The sequence below is a fragment of the Delphinapterus leucas genome, chromosome 17, assembly GCF_059928025.1.
Source record: "Delphinapterus leucas isolate spDelLeu-1000000601 "Yukka" chromosome 17, BTC_Dleu_Yukka2, whole genome shotgun sequence".
In the NCBI taxonomy this organism is placed as follows: domain Eukaryota; kingdom Metazoa; phylum Chordata; class Mammalia; order Artiodactyla; family Monodontidae; genus Delphinapterus; species Delphinapterus leucas.
In genome coordinates, this window is record NC_143145.1 from 4,245,661 (window position 1) to 4,270,374 (window position 24,714).

General features: G+C 52.0%; 1 protein-coding gene across 1 annotated transcript in view; it reads left to right on the plus strand.

The window, feature by feature from the left end:
• The window catches only part of COL22A1 (collagen type XXII alpha 1 chain), a 233,432-nt gene that overhangs the window by 44,077 nt on the left and 164,641 nt on the right, over positions 1 to 24,714 (plus strand). The window contains exons 5-10 of the mRNA XM_022555244.2: positions 398 to 521; positions 9,738 to 10,013; positions 16,661 to 16,741; positions 17,944 to 18,060; positions 20,697 to 20,741; positions 22,692 to 22,754. Coding sequence (XP_022410952.1) covers positions 398 to 521; positions 9,738 to 10,013; positions 16,661 to 16,741; positions 17,944 to 18,060; positions 20,697 to 20,741; positions 22,692 to 22,754 — 706 coding nt within the window. The remainder of the gene's footprint in view (positions 1 to 397; positions 522 to 9,737; positions 10,014 to 16,660; positions 16,742 to 17,943; positions 18,061 to 20,696; positions 20,742 to 22,691; positions 22,755 to 24,714) is intronic.

Consider the following 24,714-nt stretch of genomic DNA (forward strand, 5'->3'; position numbering starts at 1 on the left):
ACCACGCGGGCTAAGATGTGACAGTGTGGCCTTGCCGAGGGGCAGCAGGCAGGGAGAGGTGAGGGCTGCAGTTCTCAGCCACATTTGGCCCCGTGGCGGGGCGGCAGTTCAGCATTTATTACTGATTTTGGAGAGACGGAAGCAGACGAGCACTGCGGGGGTGGATTTGACGGGGCTGAGGGCGGGTGCACCGGGACAATGAAGGGGCCACAGCGAGGGTCCGCGGAGGGTTGTATGGAGGCCCTGATTGAAGGGAAAGGCGGTAAAGGCAGGCGAGCAGGTGGACTTTAGAACCCTAGGCGGTCAGAGTGGCAGGACTTCGTGACCCCGGGGTGCGTGGGCCTCCTTTGCAGCCCCTTCTCTCAGCCTGGCGCCATCTGTCTCTGTCTCCCTCCAGGGATGTGTTCCCGCAAGGCTTGCCTGATGAGTATGCCTTTGTCACCACCTTCCGGCTCCGGAAGATGTCTCGGAAAGAAGACTGGTATATCTGGCAGGTCATCGACCAGTACGGCATCCCGCAGGTGTGAGCAGCACGCCTTGTCTCGGTGCAGATTTCTTTCTCCTTCTCGTGGGCTTGGCATCAACCACCATGTTTTTTCCTGGGGTCTCTGTCCTGGGCCTGGGAGATGGAGGGTCTGGTGTCCATAGAGGCGCAGGGCACCTGCAGGGGCTGGCAGACCGCCGGAGGGCTGCACTTCTTCCTTGACGGTCAAGTACCCGTCACCTGGTGGGGCAGAACGCCCAGTTCCTGTCTCAGGGACCCTCAGCCCAGCGAGGGAGGTGGCAGCCCGTGCTGCTGTCCTATGGCACATGCTCTCTTAGCAGCACGTTCATTATGTAGTGCAAGAAACTGGCTTAGAGTCAGCACGACCTGGGTTCAGACCTCGTGTCTAGTCCTTTCTTGGTGTGGCCTCTGAGACACGTTCACTTTCTTTTTTTCTTTTTTTCTTAATTTTATTTATTTACTTTTTATACAGCAGGTTCTTATTAGTTATCTGTCTTATACATATTAGTGTATACATGTCAATCCCAGTCACCCAATTCACCCCACCACCACCCCCGCCCCCCTGCTTTCCCCCCTTGGTGTCCATACATTTGTTCTCTACATCTGTGTCTCTATTTCTGCCCTGCAAACCGGTTCATCTGTACCTTTTTCTAGATTCCACATATATGCGTTAATATACGATATTTGTTTCTCTCTTTCTGACTTCGCTCTGTATGACTGTCTCTAGGTCCATCCACGTCTCTACAAATGACCCAATTTCGTTCATTTTTATGGCTGAGTAATATTCCATTGTATATATGTACCACATCTTCTTTATCCATTCGTCTGTTGATGGGCATTTAGGTTGCTTCCATGACCTGGCTATTGTAAATAGTATTGCAGTGAACATTGGGGTGCATGTGTCTTTTTGAATTATGATTTTCTCTGGGTATATGCCCAGTAGTGGGATTGCTGGGTCATATGGTAATTCTATTTTTAGTTTTTTAAGTAATCTCCATACTGTTCTCCATAGCGGCTATATCAGTTTACATTCCCACCAACAGTGCAAGAGGGTTCCCTTTTCTCCACACCCTCTCCAGCATTTGTTGTTTGTAGGTTTTCTGGTGATGCCCATTCTGACTGGTGTGAGGTGATACCTCATTATAGTTTTGGTTTGCATTTCTCTAATAATTAGTGATGTTGAGCAGCTTTTCATGTGCCTCTTGGCTGTCTGTATGTCGTCTTTGGAGAAATGTCTAATTATGTCTTCTGCCCATTTTTTAATTGGGTTGTTTGTTTTTTTAATATTGAGCTGCATGAGCTGTTTATATATTTTGGAGATTAATCCTTTGTCCGTCGATTGGTTTGCAAATATTTTCTCCCATTCTGAGGGTTGTATTTTCGTCTTGTGTATAGTTTCCTTTGCTGTGCAAAAGCTTTTAAGTTTCCTTAGGTCCCATTTGTTTATTTTTGTTTTTATTTCCATTACTCTAGGAGGTGGGTCAAAAAAGATCTTGCTGTGATTTATGTCAAAGAGTGTTCTGCCTATGTTTTCCTCTAAGCGTTTTATAGTGTCCAGTCTTACATTTAGGTCTTTAATCCATTTTGAGTTAATCCAGTGTCTTGGAAGGCTATACCTTTCTAAGAATTTGTCCATTTCTTCCAGGTTGTCCATTTTATTGGCATAGAGTTGCTTTTAGTAGTCTGTTATGATGCTTTGTATTTCTGCAGTGTCCGTTGTAACTTCTCCTTTTTCATTTCTAATTTTATTGATTTGAGTCCTCTCCCTCTTTTTCTTGATGAGTCTGGCTAAAGGTTTATCAGTTTTATTTATCTTCTCAAAGAACCAGCTTTTAGTTTTATTGATCTTTGCTATTGTTTTCTTTGTTTCTATTTCATTTATTTCTGCTCTCATCTTTATGATTTCTTTCCTTCTGCTAACTTTGGGTTTTGTTTGTTCTTCTTTCTCTGGTTCCTTTAGGTGTAAGTTTAGATTGTTTATTTGAGATTTTTCTTGTTTCTTGAGGTAGGATTTTATTGCTATAAACGTCCCTCTTAGAACTGCTTTTGTAGCATCCCATAGCTGCATTTGGATCGTCGTGTTTTCATTGTCATTTGTCTCTAGGTATTTTTTTTTCCTCTTTGACTTCTTCAGTGATCTCCTGGTTATTTAGTAATGTATTGTTTAGCCTCCATGTGTTTGTGTTTTTTACGTTTTTTTCCCTGTAATTGATTTCTAATCTCATAGTGTTGTGGTTGGAAAAGATGCTTGATACGATTTCAGTTTTCTTAAATTAACCGAGGCTTTGTGACCCAAGGTGTGATCTATCCTGGAGAATGTTCCGTGCGCACTTGAGAAGAAAGTGTAATCTGCTGTTTTTGGATGGAATGTCCTGTAAATATCAATTAAATCTGTCTGGCCTATTGTGTCATTTAAAGCTTGTGTTTCCTTATTAATTCTCTGTCTGGATGATCTGTCCGTTGGTGTAAGTGAGGTGTTAAAGTCCCCCACTAATATTGTGTTACTGTCGATTCCCTCTTTTATAGCTGTTAGCATTTGCCTTGTGTATTGAGGTGCTCCTGTGTTGGGTTCATGTATGTTTATAATTGTTACCTCTTCTTCTTGGATTGATCCCTTGATCATTATGTGTAGTGTCCTTCCTTGTCTCTTGTAACATTCTTTATTTTAAAGTCTATTTTATCTGATATGAGTATTACTACTCCAGCTTTCTTTTGATTTCCATTTGCATGGAATACCCTTTTCCATCCCCTCACTTTCAGTTTGTATGTGTCCCTAGGTCTGAAGTGGGTCTCTTGTAGACAGCATATGTATGGGTCTTGTTTTTGTATCCATTCAGCAAGCCTGTGTCTTTTGGTTGGAGCATTTAATCCATTCACATTTAAGGTGATTGTCGATATGTATGTTCCTATGACCATTTTCTTAATCGTTTTGGGTTTGTTTTTGTAGGTCCTTTTCTTCTCTTGTGTTTCCCACTTAGAGAAGTTCCTTTAGCATTTGTCTTAGAGCTGGTTTGGTGGTGCTGAACTCTCTACTTTTGCTTGTCTGTAAAGCTTTTGATTTCTACGTTGAATCTGAATGAGATCCTTGCTGAGTAGAGTACTCTTGGTTGTAGGTTCTTCCCTTTCATCACTTTAAATATATCATGCCACTCCCTTCTGACTTGTAGAGTTTCTGCTGAGAAATCAGCTGTTAACGTTGTGTATGTTATTCCCTTGTTGCTTTTAATTTTTGTTTGTCTTTAATTTTTGTCAGTTTGATTACTGTGTCTTGGCGTGTTTCTCCTTGGGTTTTATCCTGCCTGGGACTCTCTGCACTTCCTGGACTTGGTGGGCTATTTCCTTTCCCACATTAGGCAAGGTTTCTGACTATAATCTCTTCAGATATTTTCTCTGATCCTTTCTCTCTCTCTTCTCCTTATGGGACCCCTATAATGCGAATGTTGTTGCATTTAATGTTGTCCCAGAGTTTTCTTATGCTGTTTTCATTCCTTTTCATTCTTTTTTCTTTGTTTTGCTCCACAGCAGTGAATTCCACCATTCTGTCTTCCAGGTCACTTATCCGTTCTTCTGCCTCAGTTATTCTGCTATTGATTCCTTCTAGTGTATTTTTCATTTCAGTTATTGTATTGTTCATCTCTGTTTGTTTGTTCTTTAATTCTTCTAGGTGTTTGTTCTTTAATTCTTTTAGATCTTTGTTAAACATTTCTTGCATCTTCTCAATCTTTGCCTCCATTCTTTTTCCGAGGTCCTGGATCATTTTCACTATCATTATTCTGAATTCTTCTTCTGGAAGGTTGCCTATCTCCACTTCATTTAATTGTTTTTCTGGGGTTTTATCTTGTTCCTTCATCTGGTACATAGCCCTCTGCCTTTTCATCTTGTCTGTCTTTCTGTGAATGTGGTTTTTGTGCCACAGGCTGCAGGACTGTAATTCTTCTTGCCTCTGCTGTCTGCCCTCTGGTGGATGAGGCTATCTAAGAGGCTTGTGCAAGTTTCCTGATGGGAGGGACTGGTGGTGGGTAGAGCTGGGTGTTTCTCTGGTGGGCAGAGCTCAGTAAAGCCTTAATCTGCTTGTCTGCTGATGGGTGGGGCTGGGTTCCCTCCATGTTGGTTGTTTGACCTGAGGCGGCCCAACACTGGAGGCTACAGGCTCTTTGGTGGGGCTGATGGCGGACTCTGGGAGGGTTCACTCCAAGGAGTACCTCCCAGAACTTCTGCTGCCAGTGTCCTTGTCCCCACGGTGAGCCACAGCCTCCCCCCGCCTCCGCAGGAGACCCTCCAACACTAGCAGGTAGGTCTGGTTCAGTCTCCTATGGGGTCACTGCTCCTTCCCCTGGGTCCCGATGCGCACACTACTTTGTGTGTGCCCTCCAAGAGTGGAGTCTCTGTTTCCCCCAGTCCTGTCGAAGTCCTGCAGTCAAATCTCGCTAGCCTTCAAAGTCTGATTCTCTAGGAATTCCTACTCCCATTGCCTGACCCCCAGATTGGGAAGCCTGACGTGGGGCTCAGAACCTTCACTCCAGTGGGTGGACTTCTGTGGTATAAGTGTTCTCCCATCTGTGAGTCACCCACCCAGCAGTTACGGGATTTGATTTTACTGTGATTGCGCCCCTCCTACCGTCTCATTGTGGCTTCTCCTTTGTCTTTGGATGTGGGGCGTCTTTTCTGGTGAGTTCCAGTGTCTTCCTGTCGATCGTTCAGCAGGTAGTTGTGATTCCGGTGCTTTCGCAAGAGGGAGTGAGCGCCCGTCCTTCTACTCTGCCATCTTGAATCAATCTCCACGTTTGCTTTCTGAGTCTTGATGTTCTTAGCTGGGAAATGGAAAACAGAAAACCTCCCAGGAATGGTTAGTGGAAGCACCATGGGGAATGATGTCTCTAAAGCATCTAGAATGCTGCCTGATGTGTAATACAAGTTTTTATGGTAGTCTTTGGTTTTACCTTGAATGGAGCGTTGCAGCTCGTCTTTGCCCATGTCTGGTGCATGCTGGCTCTCAGTCCCTGTGAAGGTAGGCCCACCTGTCAACAGCACGCAGCCGAGTGAGGGAGGACCTGTCTCAGGCCCAAGCCATCAACACCGTACACTGATTTGAGATGCAAATCCCGATCCGCTTGTCCTCAGAGTTCATGGACCAACCGTATCTGTCGTTTACCCTGGTCCTCTCTTGAAGAATGAACTGTGTAGCGACATTGCTCATCTTCAGCTGGGGGACACTGACTTTATTTTCACTTGGGCTTGAAATAAACTAAAAGCATGCTCAAGCCATTGCACTGCGGTAGCCACACTCACGGGCTCCTCCCCCAGAGGCGACTTCCTCCGTGGCAGTGAGCTCACTTCCTGTGGTTGAGGCTGGACCCTGCCCCCGAGGGCATCTCTTATCCACACTCACACGCGGTCAGTAGGAGCCAAGGACTGTCCCGAGTGCTTCACAAATCTTAACTCAGTCCTCCTAACAGCCCTATGGGTAGGTTCTACTATTACTGTCTTACCGAGAGGAACCTGATCCACAGCAAGCTTTAGGCGTCTGCCCGTGTCTTCATAGGTCGTGAGGGGGAGAGGTGGGATTTGAACCCAGACAGTCGAGCTCCAAGTCTGTCTTTTGACTGCTGTGCCCCGCTGGCTCTGATCCCCATCCATTAGTCCTGTCGAATGATACTCCTGCAGCGTCCCTGGTCAAACTGAGATGCAGAACCATGGTCAGCCTTGACCGCCCAGTGGCCTGATTTCCTGAGTGTGGGAGGCCGACTGCAGGAGGTGAGACTCTTCTCCAGAGAGCAGGCAGCTTGTCATGACCCTCACCCACCTCCATTGCAGACGGGCACGTCTCCAGTCTCCTGGGGTCCTGTGCTGTGGGCCTGGGCACCTGCCATGGCAGTCCTATGGGGCGAGCCCGCACCACCCCTCAGTCTGGGTCCTCTTCCTCCATGGCGTTTGCAGGGCCGTGTCAGCCTTCTCCCCTCCTTCTGCCAGAATGAGCCCTGGGCTGGAATCCTGCAGAGCCATGCAGAGACAGAACCTGCCTTTTCAGAGAGGCTCCTGGCTGTTCCGTTCCGCTGAACAAGCTTTGGGGCGTGCCCTTCACTGAAAATGACGTGGTGGCCGCCCCACGCCTCGGGGAAGTCCTGACCGGACACAGGAGAAATGGACAGAGGCCACGTAGATGACCTGTGAGCAGACTGGTGTGAGCCACCCTGTCACGTGCTCTTTGTCCCGTAGCCGGGTAATAACAGGATCTAGATTTTTACACCCATGACCCCACAGAGAATTTACAACCACCCTTGACCGTTGGCATTTCCCCCGTTTGTCCTTTGGAGAAACTGAGGGGCACTCATTCCAGATCTGATAAAGGGCCAGGAGGAGGCTAGTTCTGGAGCAGGGTGGAGGGGTAGAGGTGAGACTCGGAACAGGCTGGAGGCCAGTGCAGGGACTGGAGAGTAGGCTCTGTGAGGTGGGCAGGCCTGGGACAGGGAGCCTGGGAGACCGCTGTGGTCCTCTCGGCAAAGGGTGATACTGACTCAGACCAAGGAGTCCTAGGGAACTGGGGAGAAGCGATGGGCTTCTGGATATGAAGTTTGAAAATAGAACCAACAGGGTTTGCTCATGGATCTGAGGCATGGAGTGCCCTCCTGAGGCCCCCCCAGCTTGGACTCGGGCCTGCCGGGCCTTCCTCTGCTCTGTGTGGTGCTGGGAGAAATAGAAACGTTGGAGAAAAACCCATGTCCTCATGAAGCTCCCCAGGTGGCTCAGGGGTACAGGGCTCAAACAGGTGAAACTGATTTCAAGAAAGAGACCAGGTTTAATCATGATTATTAGATTATGCTTACGAGAAGTTTCAGGTTATTAGTCAGGGGTTCATAGTTTTGTTTTTCACCCTAACCGTAACATACCAGCAGACAATGCAGTTAAAAATAAATTTTAGTTTCCCCTTGGCTGTGCTGAAGCCATGTGGGGGACCCGAGACAGAGAAACCAGAACACCTGGGTGGTGTCATAAACACTGTGGCTGGTTCCCTGCAGGGCAGTGGACTCCTTCCTTTAACCTCGGGGCTCTCATTCATTCATTCCCTTCCTGTTGAGTCCTACTATATGGCGTGTGTTGTCCTAGCCACTGGGGTTAAAGAGATGAGCAGTAGAGACGGGGCCTGCTTAAAAGGATGGGGCAGGGCAGGCAGGAAACGGGCGGATGAAATAAATGACCCGAAATGCTTTCATATACTGACCCGAAATGCTCTGAAAAAACAAATAAATCCACATGCCTGAGGATGTGAGAGCAAATGACCAGGTTAGAATCCAGTTGCACGTGTGTGTCAGAGAAGGCGTCACTGCGGTGATGTCTTTGAACTTGCTTCGTTTATTATAGGTAGTATCTAGAACAGTGCCTGATGTATAAGTACTATGTATTTTACGTATCTATAAATTCATTTAATTCTCATACCAGCTCTATCAGTGCCATTTTACAAATGAGGAAACAACACACAGAGGTTGAAAACCTGCCCGAGGTCACGCAGCTTAAAAGCGACTTGCCAATTTGGGTGTGGGCAAGCAGTAGACAGCCCAGAGTTTTGAAGAGTGTTTTAGTAAAGTGTCTCGGGGTAAGGGAGCTGATGAGGTTAAGGGTCAGGGTTAAGGAAACCAGAAAGATATCGTGGTGTCCTGGGATTAGCAGCAGCAGGAAGCTCCTGCCCGGGGCCTGGATGGCCTGGGCAGGGAGAGGTTGGTGGTTCGCGGAGACGTTGTGCTCTGGGGTCGTGGAGGAGGGAGGGCTTCCAAAGGGCCCTGGCACGTGGAGGAACATGGCCGTCTGGAACCGCAGGGAAGCTGGGAGGGCAGGAGAGTCAATACCAGACCCCTCTCTCTTCCTGCTCTTTGATTTCCGCTCCCATGGGCCAGACTAACTAGAAGCCAAAGGGCATCGGAGCCCGGGTCAGGAAGTCAAAGGTCAGAGGCTGGGAGTCCAGATCCAGGTAGAGAGAGGTGGAGCGTGGATATCAGGGCTGATGGAGGCTAACCCCATGGAGACTGGACAAGAATATACCCACCCATCCATTTGCTCAGTGAATACCTATTTTCTGTGTCACGTTACATCCCCCACCTCCGTGCGCTGAGGCAGTATTGATCTTGCCCACTCCTGCATTCCTGACACCTAGCAGGTTGCTTGCCTGTCACAGAGGATGTTCAGTGAGTATCGTGCAAGGGATGAAAGAATAAGCACATGGATGAGCATACGTTCATTCATTACTTCATTCATTAAAAAAATTATTTTATTTTTTGGCTGCGTTGGATCTTCATTGCTGCATGCAGGCTTTCTCTAGTTGCGGTGAGCGGGGACTACTCTTCGTTGTGGTGCACGGGCTTCTCATTGCGGTGGCTTCTCTTGTTGCGAAGCACAGGCTCTAGGCGTGCGGGCTTCAGTAGTTGTGACACAAGGGCTCAGTAGTTGTGGCTCACAGGCACTAGAGCGCAGGCTCAGTAGTTGCGGCGCACAGGTTTAGTTGCTCCGCAGCATGTGGGATCTTCCCGGACCAGGGCTCAAACCCGTGTCCCCTGCATTGGCAGGCGTATTCTTAACCACTGCGCTACCAGGGAAACCCCTCATTCATTCTTAAAACGCAGAGGAAAGTAAAACTTCCTTCCAGAGTTTTCAAGGCATTTTGCAGAGGGCTGGAGGGTGATCCAGTGAACAAGACAGCCAAGGTGCCTGCCACCGAATTGCTTTATTCTACCAGGGCTTCAATTTTATCTTCAAAGTGAGAGAGAGTTTGGGTTAGTGGATGGGGTCTCAGACTGGCACCTGGTATCTAGACACAGATGGATTCTGTTTTGCTGTCTGCGGTTCTAAAAGAACCTGAAACCAGTCAGGGTTTCTGGTCGGTCTCACAGATCAAGCCCCTCCTCACCAGTCCCCTTGTAGTTTCACAAAGGTGCTCTTACCTGCATAGCCCTCGGGTACTTGAGATTTTGACCCCTGGATTAACATGTGAGCTCAGATCTTCCATTTAATACAGGGTTTAGATGAGCCTGTAAGGTAGATGTCAGTAACACCGTTGTCGTGAGGAGGACACCAGGGCTTAGGGATGGGAAGTGCTTTGCCCAAGGCTGACCAGCTGGTGAGGGTCACGGCTAGGATCTGACTCAGGTCTGTCGGGTCTGACTCTGCGATCTCCCCTCCCCAGTTGCCCTCTCCCCCCTTGGTCCCACGCAGCTCAAGGGGCCTCTGGTCCTCTCCTCCCCAGGTGTCCATCCGGCTGGACGGCGAGAACAAGGCCGTGGAGTACAATGCTGTGGGTGCCGTGAAGGATGCCGTCAGGGTGGTCTTCCGAGGTCCCCGGGTCCATGACCTTTTCAACCGGGACTGGCACAAGGTGGCCCTGAGCATCCAGGCCCAGAACGTCTCCCTGTACATAGACTGTGCGCTGGTGCAGACACTGCCCATCGAGGAGAGGGAAAACATCGACATCCAGGGGAAGACCGTGATCGGCAAGCGCCTCTATGACAGCGTGCCCATCGACGTGAGTACTGGCGGGCCTTCTGCAGCCAAGGTCCTGGGGTCACCGGGGAGGAGCCTCAGGCACCACGTGCTCCTGATGTCCCCTGCACCTGTGTGTATCATGTATCAAGTCATCACCTTGCACTGTCTTAGGAGGGAGGACCCTGGCTCAGAAAACTGCCGTATCACCATCACTCATTCACTCAATTATTTAGCCACTTGATCATTTACCATATATATACTGAGCACCTACTCTGTGCCAAGCACTGTGTGTCTACATGTATATGTAGACAAATCGACCCTGTAAATTTAGACCCTTTTCCCTTCTTCTCTGATTGTAAAAAAATTGGAACATACAGGAAAGTATATGGAAAATAAGTAAAAATCATCCTCATTTCACCAACCAGGGATATTAACTGGGGAAGACTCAGTGGCCGGTAATAGCTGTCCTTCCATCACCATTACATCAGTGTTCTTTCCTTCTTTATTCTTTCTTTTCCCTCAATTCTTTTTTCTTTTTTTTTTGCTTTCCTTGACTGTATCTTTCTTTCCTCTACGAAAGCATTCCCACATCGGTACACACAGACACACGCACCGTGAACACGCACACACGTAACACGGGTACGCTTACGTGCTGTCTTCAAGCTGAAGTCAGCTTGATCCTTCTGACCAGGAGCGTCCCCTGCTTCTCGAGAAGTGACCAAACCATGATCTGGGATAGCTCTCTCCAAAACCGTCTGTTTTGTTTTTTTACACGTATATGTATTTCTGTTATCAAACATAGGGTTGTTGGATGTGTGCTAGATATTTTGAAATGTACGTAAGTCATGTACAGCGTGTACAGTCACGCCTTGCTTTTCTCTCTCAGGATTGCGTGTCTGAGCTTTCGTCTCTTTCAGCTGCTGCATATAGTACTTCATTTTATCGCACATCTTGCTTGTTTGTTCTCCTGCTAGTGAGTATTTAGATTGTTTGGACGCTTCACCATCATAACCAGCAAGTCTTGGGTCTTGAACGTGCTGGCACATCTCCAGATGTGCATTCCTCGTGAAGAAAACAGGGTAACACGTGCCTTTGAGGCTGGAGATGTGTACCAGTTGGGAGAGTTTCTCTGGGGCATTCAATGATTAGATTGTAGGGTAAACAATTTTTGACTTTCCAGCATATTTTAACTTCTCAACAAAGAGACAGAACATTTATGTGTCCACCAGCAATGTATGAAAGACACATTTTCTTAGATCCTCACCAACACATTGATAGATTTTTTTTTTAACGTTTTTGTTGTTGTTTTGCCAATCGGATGGGCATACGATGGTATTTTATTGTGGTTCTATCTGCATTTCCCTGATTACCACTGAGCTCAGAAATACTTCTATGTGTTTCTTTTTTTTTTGCGGTACGCGGGCCTCTCACTGTTGTGGCCTCTGCCATTGCGGAGCACAGGCTCTGGACGCGCAGGCCCAGCGGCCATGGCTCACGGGCCCAGCCGCTCCGCAGCATGTGGGATCTTCCCGGACCGGGGCACGAACCCGTGTCCCCTGCATCGGCAGGTGGACTCTCAACCACTGCGCCACCAGGGAAGCCCTGTTCCTATTTTTAAATAAACTTTGGTTCAGTGAGGCTAAATTAATTCACTCAATAAACACATATTTTATTTTATTCTTTATTGAGGCCTAATCATATATAGTAAAATGCACAGATCTTAAGTACATATTTTGATGAGTTCTGTCAAATGTATATGCCAGGGATGGAAAGTGGTAAATGCGTACCAGCTGCCCCCAACCTGCCGCCTGGCCCTTCCCGTCCATGTGGGCAGCGTCAGTGGGACTCGTGCTAGTGCCTCGTGTTGTGCTGTGGGGTTCATGTGATCAAGCAGGTGCTGTCTTAGTGTCCCGGGTGGATATGAGCGCCCCAGTGGGTGGTGACTGCTCTTTCCGTCTTGTCTCTCAACATTGTGTTTACTGAATAGAAAAAGACTTTAAGACTCTGACTTGAAGCTACTTATGGCCTCTTATAAAAGGAAAGGATCACACTGAGATCTTTTCAGTCTCTTTGAATTACTTTTTTGATAACAGGAAGCATCAGATATGACGGGGCCCAGAGGAAAGGCATCCGACCTCAGTGAACAGGGTAGGCGGATGGGGGAAGACAGGAGGGGGTGGGCAGGGGTGGCTTCCTGGAGGCAGGTGACTTCTGGGATGAGCCTGGAAGGATGAATTGGATTTGTCTGTGCGCAGGATGGGAGGTGGCAGGAGCTGAAGCATGGTGGGGGAGGGGCGGGGCAGGAGGCAGGGCCAGGCCTCGCTAGCGCACAGGCCCTGGGATCCACCTGTAGGTGAAGGGGCAGCAAGGGTTGAGGAGGGTGGGGAGAGCTCAGGACTGTACTGGAGGCCGTTTCCTGGGGCTGCAGAGTAGGGTGGATGGAAGGAGAAGGCGGGTGAGCCCTGTTAGGGAAGGAAGTGAGAGGCCAGGGCCTGGGCTGGGAAAGGGGGCAGGGCTGGGGGCTGGCCTGGGGATCCTGGCTCCCGGGTGACTCTCTGCTGAGGGATGTGCAACAGAAGCGGCCAGGCAAGTCAGTGGGCATCTAGGCTGATGGACGGGGAGCCCGTCTCCGAGCCGCGGGGAGAGGAGACTCAAACCCTTGGGGCCCGGGGCCGGGAAGGGGTGTTCCTGGGCTCTGGGGGTCCAGCTGGTCTGGGACCTGCCATGCTGGGACCCCTGCCCCGTGACTCCCCGGAGGCCCTGCCAGCCTTCCCTCCGTTTCCCGCTCCTGTGTCCCAGGCCTGCCCAGCTCCAAATCCCAGGGGATGGGGTTGGTCGCTGAGAAGCCGTAACCCCTATCAGGAACCAGAGGGGTTAATTTCTGATGCCCCCCAGCTCTCTGGGTTCATCGCGTGGCTGCTTCTCACGCTCGGGACCAGCCCTCGCTCACTCGCTTTGAGCAGCACAGACCCTAGAGCAGCGCCCCTTCCACCGCTCAGTGCCCTGGGGCTGGTGGACTGCCGGCTTCGCTGCTCTGCACCGGCCCCAAAGCCTCGATTCAGTTTTGGGTAAAGAAGAGTCCTCCAGAGACAAAAGCATTCAGGCTCGACTGGGAAGAAGGGGGCTGGGCCCACGTTTGCCCTCCTTCCGCCCCGGTAGTGGCGGGGGGCAGGCGCAGAGTCCGCCCAGAGTCTGAGCAGGGGCCGCCGGTGGGTGTCAGAGCCGCAGGCGCCGGCCAGCACCTTGCTCTGTGCCACCCACCGTGTTCCCAGAAGTTCTCACGGGCTGACTAGGTCCTCCACGTTGCAGGCTGTGACCTCACTCACCACATTGTCCCCATTCTGTGAGGACGTTCAGCACAGAGATTGAGTCACTCTGGGAGACCAGCTCGGTGCCTTGTGACCACCTAGAGGGGTGGGATAGGGAGGGTGGGAGGGAAGGAGACGCAAGAGGGAGGAGATATAGGAATATATGTATATGTATAACTGATTCACTTTGTTATAAAGCAGAAACTAACACACCATTGTAAAGCAATTATACTCCAATAAAGATGTTAGAAAAAAAAAAAGTGGCAGAATTAGGAGGCGGGGGTGCAGGCCTCACCGTCTACTTGGAAGTTCTGCCTTTGCTGTGAGTCTGGGCCTCCAGGTCCTGTCCCGTGCTGACTCTCAGATTCGATGGTCACATTGGGCCCTTAACTGGGCCCTTTTAGCCCACAGTGTGGAGTCTGGGGTCTGGGCTGGGTCCCACTCTCTCCTCCTCTGGCCCATTGCCATTAGGTGAGTGTCCACGTTGTACCCAGTGCCGGGGAATCCCAGAACCTGACGTTTGTCAGAGGAATACTCTGCCCACTTCCTGTTTCGTGCTGGGTTTCTAGATTAAAACTGAATCCTGATGAACTACATGGAGGGAGGATCAATGAACCCCGCACCCCTTTGTAAACCTTCCAGAAGCGTAGGCTGGGGCACTTGTGACCACGTAGCTCAGGCTTGAACACGGTGGGGAGAGACCACGGCACCCTGCAGCTCCACCTGCCATGGACACCTGTGTCTGGCCTCACCTAGTCTTCACGGTGCCCTAGGAGTCATGTCAGCATCTCCATCTGACAGAAGAGGAAACCGAGGCTCAGGGGATTGGGTGCCTTGACCAGCTGCTCTGAGAGAAGAGCAGAGCTGAGGCTCAGACCCGGGCCCGGCTGATCTCAGATCCTCAGCTCTCTGCACCCTGATTGGTTTCCACACTGTAGTCAGGAAAGGGTCACCAAGCTGCACATGGTGGGCACGGAGGGAAACTGGGGCTGGAGAGAGGACCCTGCAGCAGTTCAGCCTGGAATTGCTGAGGGTGTAAACAGGAGCAGAGATCCCAGGGGGTGGGGGCAGAGGGGCATCAGGAGGTGGGCTCCCTGACATGGTGGAGGGAGGGGAGAGGGAGGAAGGTGGGACAGGGAATGGTGGGATTCCAGGCAGTTGGAAGAGACCCCTCCTGGCTCCCAGGCCCTGCTACCCACCCTGAGTGCACGTGTGCAGGCCCCAGGCCACCTGTGCACCTCCCTGACCCTGACCTTGCCTTCCTTCTCCACCTCTGTCCCTGTGGCCTTGCCAGACAGACCCAGCCGCTGAGCATGTACGCTTGCTAATGCAGAAAGCAGGACCCTCTCTTTAAAATAGGCCTTGTTCCAAAGCATGATTCTGTGTTTTGTCATTTTCTCCTGTCTGTGGACTGGTGTCTCTGCAGGAAATACAACAGGCCAGACAACTGGAGTTGTTACTGTTTCTGCTGAGCCCAGCCTGTGGAGTGAGGGCTCACACCTGCCAGGGCCTGTCCCAAAGCCAGGAGGGCGAGGTCGAGCTGCCTGGCCTGCTCGCTCAGGGCCTTCGAATGCAGCACAGGCCGCAGAAGGGCACAGGGGAGGTGCAAGGCTGGGAGCATTCAGCACTGGTGTTCATAAAATAAGTATCCGTTGATTTAGCTCAATTTCCCTTCGATAAATGTTTGTCCGTGCATGGCGCATGCATGTATCCACTCAACCATTCATTCTGCGCCTCAGGACATCTGCTATGTCAGGAAGCACTCTGGGGCTGGGGGTACAGAGAAACACAAGAGATAGGAGAGGCCTGCCTCACAGGACTGCTGTTCTAATCAGAGAAACACAGTTTAAAAAGTAAACTGAGAAATGCACACAAAGGAGGCATTGTGGTCATTGCTTTTATAAGGATGTACAGGATGACAAGTGACAGGGAGGGCCTGGGCTCTGATGGGTGGTTACAGAGGTGAAAGGTGAGGAGCGAGCCTTGTGAGGAGCAGGAGGGAAAAGCAGGTAGGAAAAGAGAGCTCAGTGTGTTTGAGGGCTATGGGTCAGGATGGGGAGCCCTGGGGGAAGATGGACACACAAATGTATAATTACCATGCAGGCTGCTATGTTCAGTATTAGCTGTATGTACAAGGAGCCAAGTGGTGGAGAAGAGACCCCGTGAACTCTTCTTGACAGTAGAGGATGTGTATCAGTTATTAGTTACTGCATAACAAATATCCCCCCATCCCCCGCCCAAAAAAGAGGGATGAAAACAACAAACACTTATTGTCTCATAGTTTCTGTGGTTCAGGAATCTGGGAGGGGCTGAGCTGGGTGGGTCTTGCTCAGGGTTTCTCATAACGTCGCTGTCAAGCTATTGGCTATTGCTGTGATCTTGAAGTTAGAACAGGGCTGAAAGGCCACCTCCAAGCTCACGCAGGTGATTGCTGGCAGCCTCCCGTGGGCTGTTGGACTGAGGGCCTCAGTTCCTTGCTGTTGGATTGCTGACAGTGGCCCTGGTTCCTCCCTACGTGGGCTTCTCCGTGGGGCAGCTCCCTGCGTGCCGGCTGGTGACCCCAGGCTGCGTGATGTGAGAGAGAGAGAGAGAGACCATGTGCGCACGCACAAAGAAGCCAGTCTTTCTGTAACTGATCTCGAAGTGACACGCCGTCACTTCTGCCACGTTCTGTTCCTTAGAAGCCAGTGACCAGGTCCCTCCTACACTCAGGGGTGGGAAGGTGAATGAAGCTCCACCTCTTGGAGGAGCATCAAAAGATCTGTGGGTGTATTTTTACAACAACTCCTGAGGGGATGCCTCACTGTGGTTGCTAGTTTTCAGGGGTTTTCCTGGAAGGGAGGCCACGTGCAGAGGCATGAATGTGAAAATCCGTGGTTTCATTTGCTGTGCAAAAGCATGTAAGTTTAATTAGGTCCCATTTGTTTATTTTTGCTTTTATTTGATAGAAGCAAATTTTTAATATAAAATTCACTTAAGCCACCACATGGAGATGAGAGAGTTGAAAACAGGGATGCTCTGAACCTTTGGAGACTGTTGGTGGCAGCACCATGGCAGGGGCTTTAGTGAACGCAGTGGCCGCGGATTGTGGACGGGAGGAGGCGTGTGAGGGGCCTGAGCTGTAGCACATTCAGAGCAGGAGAAAACGCTGCCCCCGGTCTGTGCTGACTCACCTTGTGCTTGGGGCTCGCACTGTTAGAGGGACGGGCTGTCTGTAGGTGACACTTAGGCTTCCTCTGAAGTTCAGCTCAGGGTCAGACCATACAGGATCCTGAAGGGGAAGCGGGCCTGATCCCTGAGCAGGGCGTACCTGAAAGCAAGGAGGATCTGGGTTCCAAAGCCCCCAAAACTCACTCTCTGTCCTCGCTTTCCCTCCCAGTTTGACCTACAGCGGATCGTGATTTACTGTGACTCCCGACACTCAGAACTGGAGACGTGCTGTGACATCCCCTCGGGTCCGGTAAGCAGAGACTCTGCATGGAGGGGTTGGTGTGGCGGGGGAATGGGTCCTTGGCTTCCCGAGGGAGGGGGCGTCCTGGGCCCCAGGATGGGATCAGGGGACACCCCCCACCAGAGTGCGCCCCGGGAGGGAGCCGCATGGTCATTGCTAGGGTTCCGTTTCCTGGTCTGGCGGGCGTGGGTTGGGGGAGTGGGTCATGCAGGTCCGCCCCAGCCTCGGTCTACGGCCCCCGGGGCTGCAGCTGAGCGATGAGGCCCAGCTCTGGGGAGCACGGGGCAGAGGCTGGCAGGGGGGAACGGCATCCCTGCTGCCAGCGCTCAGAGTGGGGAGGCCGCCATGCTCTGCGCTGCTCAGCAAGACAGGAGGAGGCAACACGGGTTCAGGAACAGCGGGCAGAGGCTCCTGGGCCCCCGGCGCAGTTCTGCCTCTCCCAGGGCCTCCCCACCTCTGCCTGGGTCCAGGTCCCTCCCTCTCCATTTACCAAATACCAGTTCCAAGGGTGCTTCCATAGTCCTGCCTCCCAGAGTTGAAAGCTGAAATCCATGGACTCGGCGGGTGCGGGCCCCGGACACAGTGAGCACTCGGTCAGCGTGTCCTGTGTCAGGACGAGTGGGGGGCACAGGCACCCGGGTGGTCGTTACCAGGGCTGGCTGGGGCTGCGGAGTCAGCTGAGCCTGACTGTAGAGAGAGAGGAGAGAAAGGAAAGGGAGGGAGATGGGTAAGAGCAGGAGAGAATAAAGGGAAAGAAGGACCGGGGGTGGGGGGGGAGAGGAAGGGAAGAAAGGAGGGAGGGAGGGGGCTGGCGAGGGTAAGGAAATAAGTCATTACGGGCACACCTGCTGGGTTCCTGCTTTCTGGACTCTGAACTGGATGCTTTCTTCATGTCCTACTAACTCCTCCTCACTGCATTATGATGGAAACACCCTTGTCCCCATTCTGCAGAGGTTAGCACCGAGGCTCAGAGGGGTTAAGTGGTTCCCACAGGCTGCTGAGAGGCCAGTGAAGTGGCTGAGACCCTTGGCCCACGCCAGTCTGACTCCAGGGCCTCAGGGTACCAGGACCTGCGGTCAGATGCTACTTGCCCTCCCTGCTCAGGCTCCAGTGTCCTCAGGGTTCCTGGCTCCCCTTTGCCTGTGCAGGGAAGCTCCAGGGAATGGTGCCGGGCAGGAAGCCAGGTTCTGACCGCTGTGCTTCCCTTCCAGTGCCAGGTGACCGTGCTGACGGAGCCCTCACCCCCGCCCCAGCCGCCTCCCACGTCCGGCAGTGAACAGATCGGCATTTTGAAGACTATCAACTGCTCCTGCCCAGCTGGAGAAAAGGTACCGTCCACGGTCCACCCTCAGCCGCCAGCCCGGGGCCCCAGAGCTGAGTGGGGCAGGGTGGCAGCAGAACCAGCAGTGGAGGTGGGACTTTCCCATCATGCACGTGGGCTGCCAGGGCAGGGTGGCCCCAGGCTCCAGGCGACTCTCCGGTCAGGGGCCTGTCCTTGCTCCTTGGGCTTCTCTCTTCTTGATTTCTGTGCACATCGGGAGGGGAGCTGCTCAGACCCAGCCGTGACGAACCTCTTCCTGAAGTTCGTGACGTCTTCCCAAGGCGCTCTGGCCCCTCCCGGTCTCCTCTTCACTCTTGTGTGCGCCTAAACCAGCCAGATTTGCTTCGAGAATAAGACTCTGCATGGGCAGCGGCCAAGGGTTTAGGTGTGCTCTGCGGGATACACCCTCATCCCTTTCTTCTCAAAGTTCCCTGTAATTAGCTGTACTATATAATCTACATGCGTATATGAGTAGAGTTTAATGCCTCTTGTTTCTAATTTTAAAACCTAATGTTTTCAACTGCCACCACCGCCTGCCCTTTAGCCTAGATGAAATGTCTCCTCGAGTGCCTGAGGCCTTCATCTGTTTTTCTGTGGACGAACAGCCCTCTTAATAAGAAAACAATTTCCACTGTTTGAGCAGAATAAACAGATATGTGAGGATGACAAAATCGAGATGGTCTCCGTGAAGATCTGCTCAACTGGTAGGCCCCCAGGGCCCTCGGTCTACAGCATTCAGTGTATCCATCGCTCTGTCTGCCCCTCCCAGCTCAGGGCCGGCACGCAGGAGGTGCTCCCCAACTTTGCAAGGGCCTTGGGAGACAGACAAAACTACGAAATCGTGGTTGACGTTCATCGCAGTGGACACACTTTAAGAATTTCCTGACAGTTTTGTTTCAATAAGCCACCCGTCCTGGCAGCCTCTCCTCCTTCCCTTCTTCCCTCTCCTCTGTTCTCCTTCACACTCTCCTTTCTTCTTTCCACCCAGAGACCCCCTCCCAAGGAGCTCTCAGTCAAGTGGGGATTTCTAACCATGGCCCAGCTGGCTGGGAGGCCACGAGAAGCAAGCTCGGTCATGCTGCAAGCTGAGGCTTTGTCTGGGGCGTCGGTGGAGTTAGGGGCTTCCAGCCTGGTGCTGGGTTAGGATTGGGAGAAGCTAGAGAGGGAGCCAGGGTGGGTGCACCCAGGGCGCTGGACAGGGATCCTCGTCCGCACCCCTGGCGGGCTCAGGCGGTCCACAATGTGTTGATCCGGTTCTCACCCATCAATGTTATAACGAAAGCAACTGTCCAAACCCAAGTCCTTTTGAATTCTTGTTTTCCACGGAAAACCCCAAACGGAAAGGATAACTGCAGCAGCATGGGGCTTGGCCCACCAGCCTGCAGACTGTGTCCGGGAGGGCGGCCGACGCTAGCCCCGCCCAGTTCATGGTTTCCCCGGAGCCCTGCCCTGGCGGGGCCCCTTGGGAGGAAGTCTGGGGTCAAGCAGGCCTCCGTCCTCTCTTCCCGCCCACCTTCTCACTCTCCAGCTCATGACCACCTGCTGGATCGCCACTGACCTCCTGAGCTTGGCTCACAGATCCCCTCCCCAACCTGTGCCCACTCTGTGTGGCCCCTGGTGGGTCCTAGTTGCCCTTCTAGCCTCATCTCACTCCCCTCTCCCCTCCCAGTTTCTAGGCAGGCAGGAATGTCCTATTCCTCCACCAGGTCATGATCTTGCTTTCTGGAATTTGCATATGTAGCACCTTCTGCCTAGAACATCCTTTTCCCTCCCGCCACCCCTTTTAATCTGCTAATGCCTGTTCTTCTTTCAAGACATCCCCAAAGAATCCTTTTCTGATCCCATTATTACTGCCTGTATGATCTCCCTCCTCCCTGCCTCCCTGCCTGCCTGCTTTTCCATTCTTCACATCCATCCATTCAATACCTGTTCATTTGGCCCCTGTTATTTGGGACATTAAGACCCTTTCTTTCCCTCTTCTTCCAGAGACCATAACAATTATCACATTGGAGTAAAACTGCCTACTTGTCTTTACTTCCATAAGCTCATAAATTCCAGATGGCAAAGGCTGAATCTTTCCATGTCTGTATTTTCAGCCACTGTATGAAGTAATGGTTGAATTGATGGATAAGTGGACCCAGGGTATGAAGGATGGATGGAATGGCTTATTGGGTGATGCCACCCAGAGGTTGAGGCTGGCATTTGTAAATTGATGGCTGTATTTGGAGGTCACGTCCAAGTTCCCCATGTAGGTTGGCAGTTTGAGAAAGGGTGCTCAGCTCCAGTGAATTTTTTGTGTGTGTGTGGTACACGGGCCTCTCACTGTTGTGGCTCTCCCGTTGCGGAGCACAGGCTCCGGACGCGCAGGCTCAGCGGCCATGGCTCACGGGCCCAGCCGCTCCGTGGCATGTGGGATCTTCCCGGACCGGGGCACGAACCCTGTCCCCTGCATCGGCAGGCGGACTCTCAACCACTGCACCACCAGGTTTGCCCTCCAGTGAACTTTGTCCAACTTATTGATCGGCACGTGGCTTACTAAGGGACTGGCTTATGAGCAGGTGGAGGGGATAACCAGCTAGTAAAGAGAGAAAGGGGAAAATTAAAACAGAACCTTACTTGTTTCTTTTGTCTTTCTTCCTTTAGGGTGAAAGGGGCTTTGATGGCCCAGTGGGACTCCCCGGCCCAAAGGTCAGTACCGGAGCCAGCAGAGAAGCCCTTTAGAGCGTGAGGTCCTTTGATTTGCTCTCTTTGTAAGAAGGAGGAAAAAACTCCCAAACGATGGTGTGTTAGATTACTGTCCTGCGGGGTTTTGCTTCTGAGCTTGTTGAGATGGAAGGATAGAGCAAGTGGCATAAAGTCCGTAACCTCTGAGTCCCTTCACGGTTCAGAGCGTCCATTTCTCAGCCTGAACGTGTGATCGAGAAGGAGAACACGCACACCCGGGCTCAGATGCTGTTCGCGCCAACAGGCTCAGCCCTCCGTGGTCAGCTAACTCTGCATCAATCCTTTCAGGCCTCTATGTTCCAGAAACTCTGGGGGTTGCGCTTTAAAGAGTCTGTTCAGCACGCACGATCTGTTTGCTTGACGTGCGTGGAATTCTTTTCGTACATGTTTTCCAAACTCACGAATTGCTCGAGGCCAGGTGCCTCCTTGTGGGCTCCTCCCTCCTCAGCCGTGGACCAGCCTCTTCTCTGTCCACCACTGCCCAGGTTTATCGCATTTACGGAGCTGGACAGGGCTGTCGTCTCGCATCATTGTTTCGGTCTCAGAAAGCTGAGGCCCAGAGAGGTGTGCATTGCCCGGGGTCACACAGAGGCTGAGGGAGGAGGTCAGCGTTGCCCAGCGGCCGTCACCTGGTCTGGTGTTCGACAGAGGGGCTGAGTGTGATGGCGCAGACACCTAGCGATGACTGCATCCCCTTCCCTTCCCTCCCCCCTTCTCCCCCTCCCCCTGCCTCTGTCCCTCCCTCTCTCCCTTTCTCCCCCTCCCTCTCACCTGTATTACTTGTGTTCACATTCATTCAGTGCATCACCACTGAGCATCTCCTAAGGTCCCTTTTGTCTTCTCCCTTCTTCCTTCCTCTGTATGTACCTCCTTCATCTTCCCCTTCTCTCGCCCTTCTCCCCTCTGTCCCCAGTGTGCTAGGATGGGGAGAATAGACAGACAGACAGACACACGCACACACACAGGAGGTCCAGGGTGCCAGGTGTTTGCTGCGAGAAAGAGAGCAGGGGCCTCTGCCTTGCTGAGCAGCCCCTGGGCTGTCGCCTCAGCTCCTGGGCTGTCAGACGGAAGAAGAGAGCAAAGCTGTTCGGGGTTTTGTGAAGCTCTAAGTAGAAAACATTTGTCTGAAGCAGTGGCTGTTCACGGAGAGACCGAGCTGTGCTGTGGTCGGACAGATCTGGGGTTGTGCAGACAGCAGAGCCCGACCCCTGACCCTGGGAGAGAAGATGAGGTGGGAGGGAGGGGATTCTAGGGAGGGAAACAGGTCCCACTGCCTATAGATAGGCCTGGCTTCCCCGTGGCTGATTGGCAGTCCTGGCCCTTTAGCCAGTGTCCCAGCCCGTCCGTGGTTAAGATGCTGTGTAAACACCTTGATTCCAGCGGCTCCGTTTACCTAGAGGTAGCTCAGGTCGTGTCCACAGGCGTGGCCTGGTGGATCCTGGGTGCCCAGGCCCATTCTGGATGCGGGGACATACCAGGGAGCCATGTCCCCGGACTCAGAGCCAGCAGGTAGAGGCATGACAGGGGGTGGGACGCTGGGTTGCGGGGAGCGGGGCTGGGGGGGGGGGCCCTGAAGCTTCCTGGGGAGGCTCCAGGATGCCTGGGGGGCCCCGCCCTAGCTGGGTCCAGTAAGATACGTCGGAGCTGCTGTTCCCGTTCCCAGGGTCAAGCGTGCGATGCTTTCACCCACTTGCTTTCTCCAGGTGCCCTTCGTTCCGGGAATTAGGAGTTTGAGAAAATTACTCAGATGCTTCTTCCCTCTCCGGGGGTGGGAGGCTTGGCCTCATGGTGCAGTTGGCAATGACAGTCGGCTGCTTCCAGAAAACTGGGGCAAGGTGGGCCATGGGCAGCTGGTGTGGGAGAGGTTGGTCGGAGGACCCGACCCAACGTTCGTCTCTGATTTCCACCCCTCAGGGGGACATGGGAGCCGCTGGGCCGGCTGGAGCTCCTGGACCCAAGGGAGAGAAAGGAGATACGGTGAGTGAAGGCCCCTCTGCTTGGCCAGTGGGGGGGACCCCTCTGCATGGGCACAGGAGGCCTGCCGGCCGCTCCAGCCTCACCCTGCACCACCCCGCCCTCACCCCCCGAAGTCTGTGCTCCAGGTTGGCAGTGATGACTCCCCCAACTGGCCATGTCTCACCCTGGCCATTGCATATGGTTTTTCCTCTGCCAGGAATCATTTTGCCCTCTGTCCACCCCCGTTTGCCCCTCACCTCCCCCTCCTGCCTGGCTCACGTTTTCGCACCTTTCAGACTCAACCGGTGTAGTTCTCCAGGGTATCTTTGCGACCCCAGGTCTGGCTCACCCCCTCGGTTCTCCCACATCCCTGGTGCCTGTCAGTCCCCACATCAGCTGACTCCCTGATACCTCGGTTTGCGGTTTGTTGGTCCAGCGTCCCCGGCATCTGGCCCAGCACAGACTGTGTTCGTGGATCCTTAGGTTGATGAGCGAGCACAGTAGATGGTGGGTCAGGGAAGAATTACAGAGATAAACGATTCATGGTGCAGAGCAGGGCTTAGGAGCCACATGGCTGGGAAGCAAAGGCTGGCTCCACCAAGATACTTGACCTTCCTGTCCTCAGTTTCCTCATCTGTAAAGTGGGGAGGATAAAATTAACTGTCGAGTTGCACGATGACGATTAAAACGAGTTAACGCACGCAAACAGTTTGTAACAGCGCAGAAGCAAAGTAAATGCTGTTGTTCCTCTGTTGTTACCTGGCCTGCTGGAAGCACTAAACCCATCCTTCAGACTGCATCTTGTAGCATCAGTAGCACAGGTTTGGAGTCAGGTAGGCCTCAGTAGCTGTCCCCGGCTCCTGCCTTTATTGGCTGTGTGACTGCGAGCGGGTTGCTTAACCTCCCTGAAAACCTCATTCGCTCCACGAGCAGAATAAAGAAAAGAGCAGCTTTGTCTGTAGAATGCCTGGCCCGTGGTAGGAGGCCAGTGAGTGAGAGCGAGTGTTATCAGTTCCTCTTAGGTTCTCAGTGCGCAGGGGAAACCCGACGGCGAGACAGAGCCGCTCCCCTAGAAGAGTTAGCCTGGCAGACACCCCCGTGCCATCACCTGAGAGCTCATGATTGTAACTATACCGCCTGCCCCTCTTCACAGGGGCTTCATGTTGGTCCCTCCTTACTCCTTAGAACAGCTTCTTAAACTTAGGCTTATCACTCATGGACGGGAAGGATACAGAATTTTCAGACTTGCATGATGCGCTCGTGATCACATCAGGTGCTCTGCCTGTGTGTGGCAGAGGCAGGATTTGAATCTATTTTAATCTGAGTCTTGTGCTCACTTGCTGAGCTATACCTTTCACGCACACTCTACACACCGGCCTCCTGTGCAGAGGTAGGAAGCACCCGCTCTGTGCAAATTAACATGGAAATAGGAAGAGAGGCTTACATTTAACAGCATTCATGGCGTGCCGGGATCTGTGCTGTATGTTTTACAGATTTCTGGCTCATTTAACCCTCAGTTCGATGTTGTGAGGTGAGGGCTAGTGAAACACCCATTTTACTGATACACAGGGAAAAACCAGGCTACAGAAACTGCCTGTGAGAGGGCACAGATGTCGGATCTAACAGACAAAGCCTGCAAAGTAGCCATTGTAATTATATCCAGAGAACTAAAAGAAGCCATGCGGAAGGAAACAGAGGGGAGCATCGTGACATTATCTCATCAGATATAGAACATAAGGAGGTAGAAATTGTTAAAAAGAACCAAATGGAAATTCTAGAACTAAATGGAAATTGTAAAGTACAGTCAATGAACTGAAAAGGAAAATCACTCGAGAGGCATGACAGTAGGTTCGAACTGGCTGAAGAAAGAGCCAGCATTCTTGAGAACAGATCAGCAGCGATCATGTCATCTGAAGATCAGAGAGAAACAATAATGAAGGAAAATGAACAGAGCCTCAGAGAAGTGTGAGGGCCCGTGAAG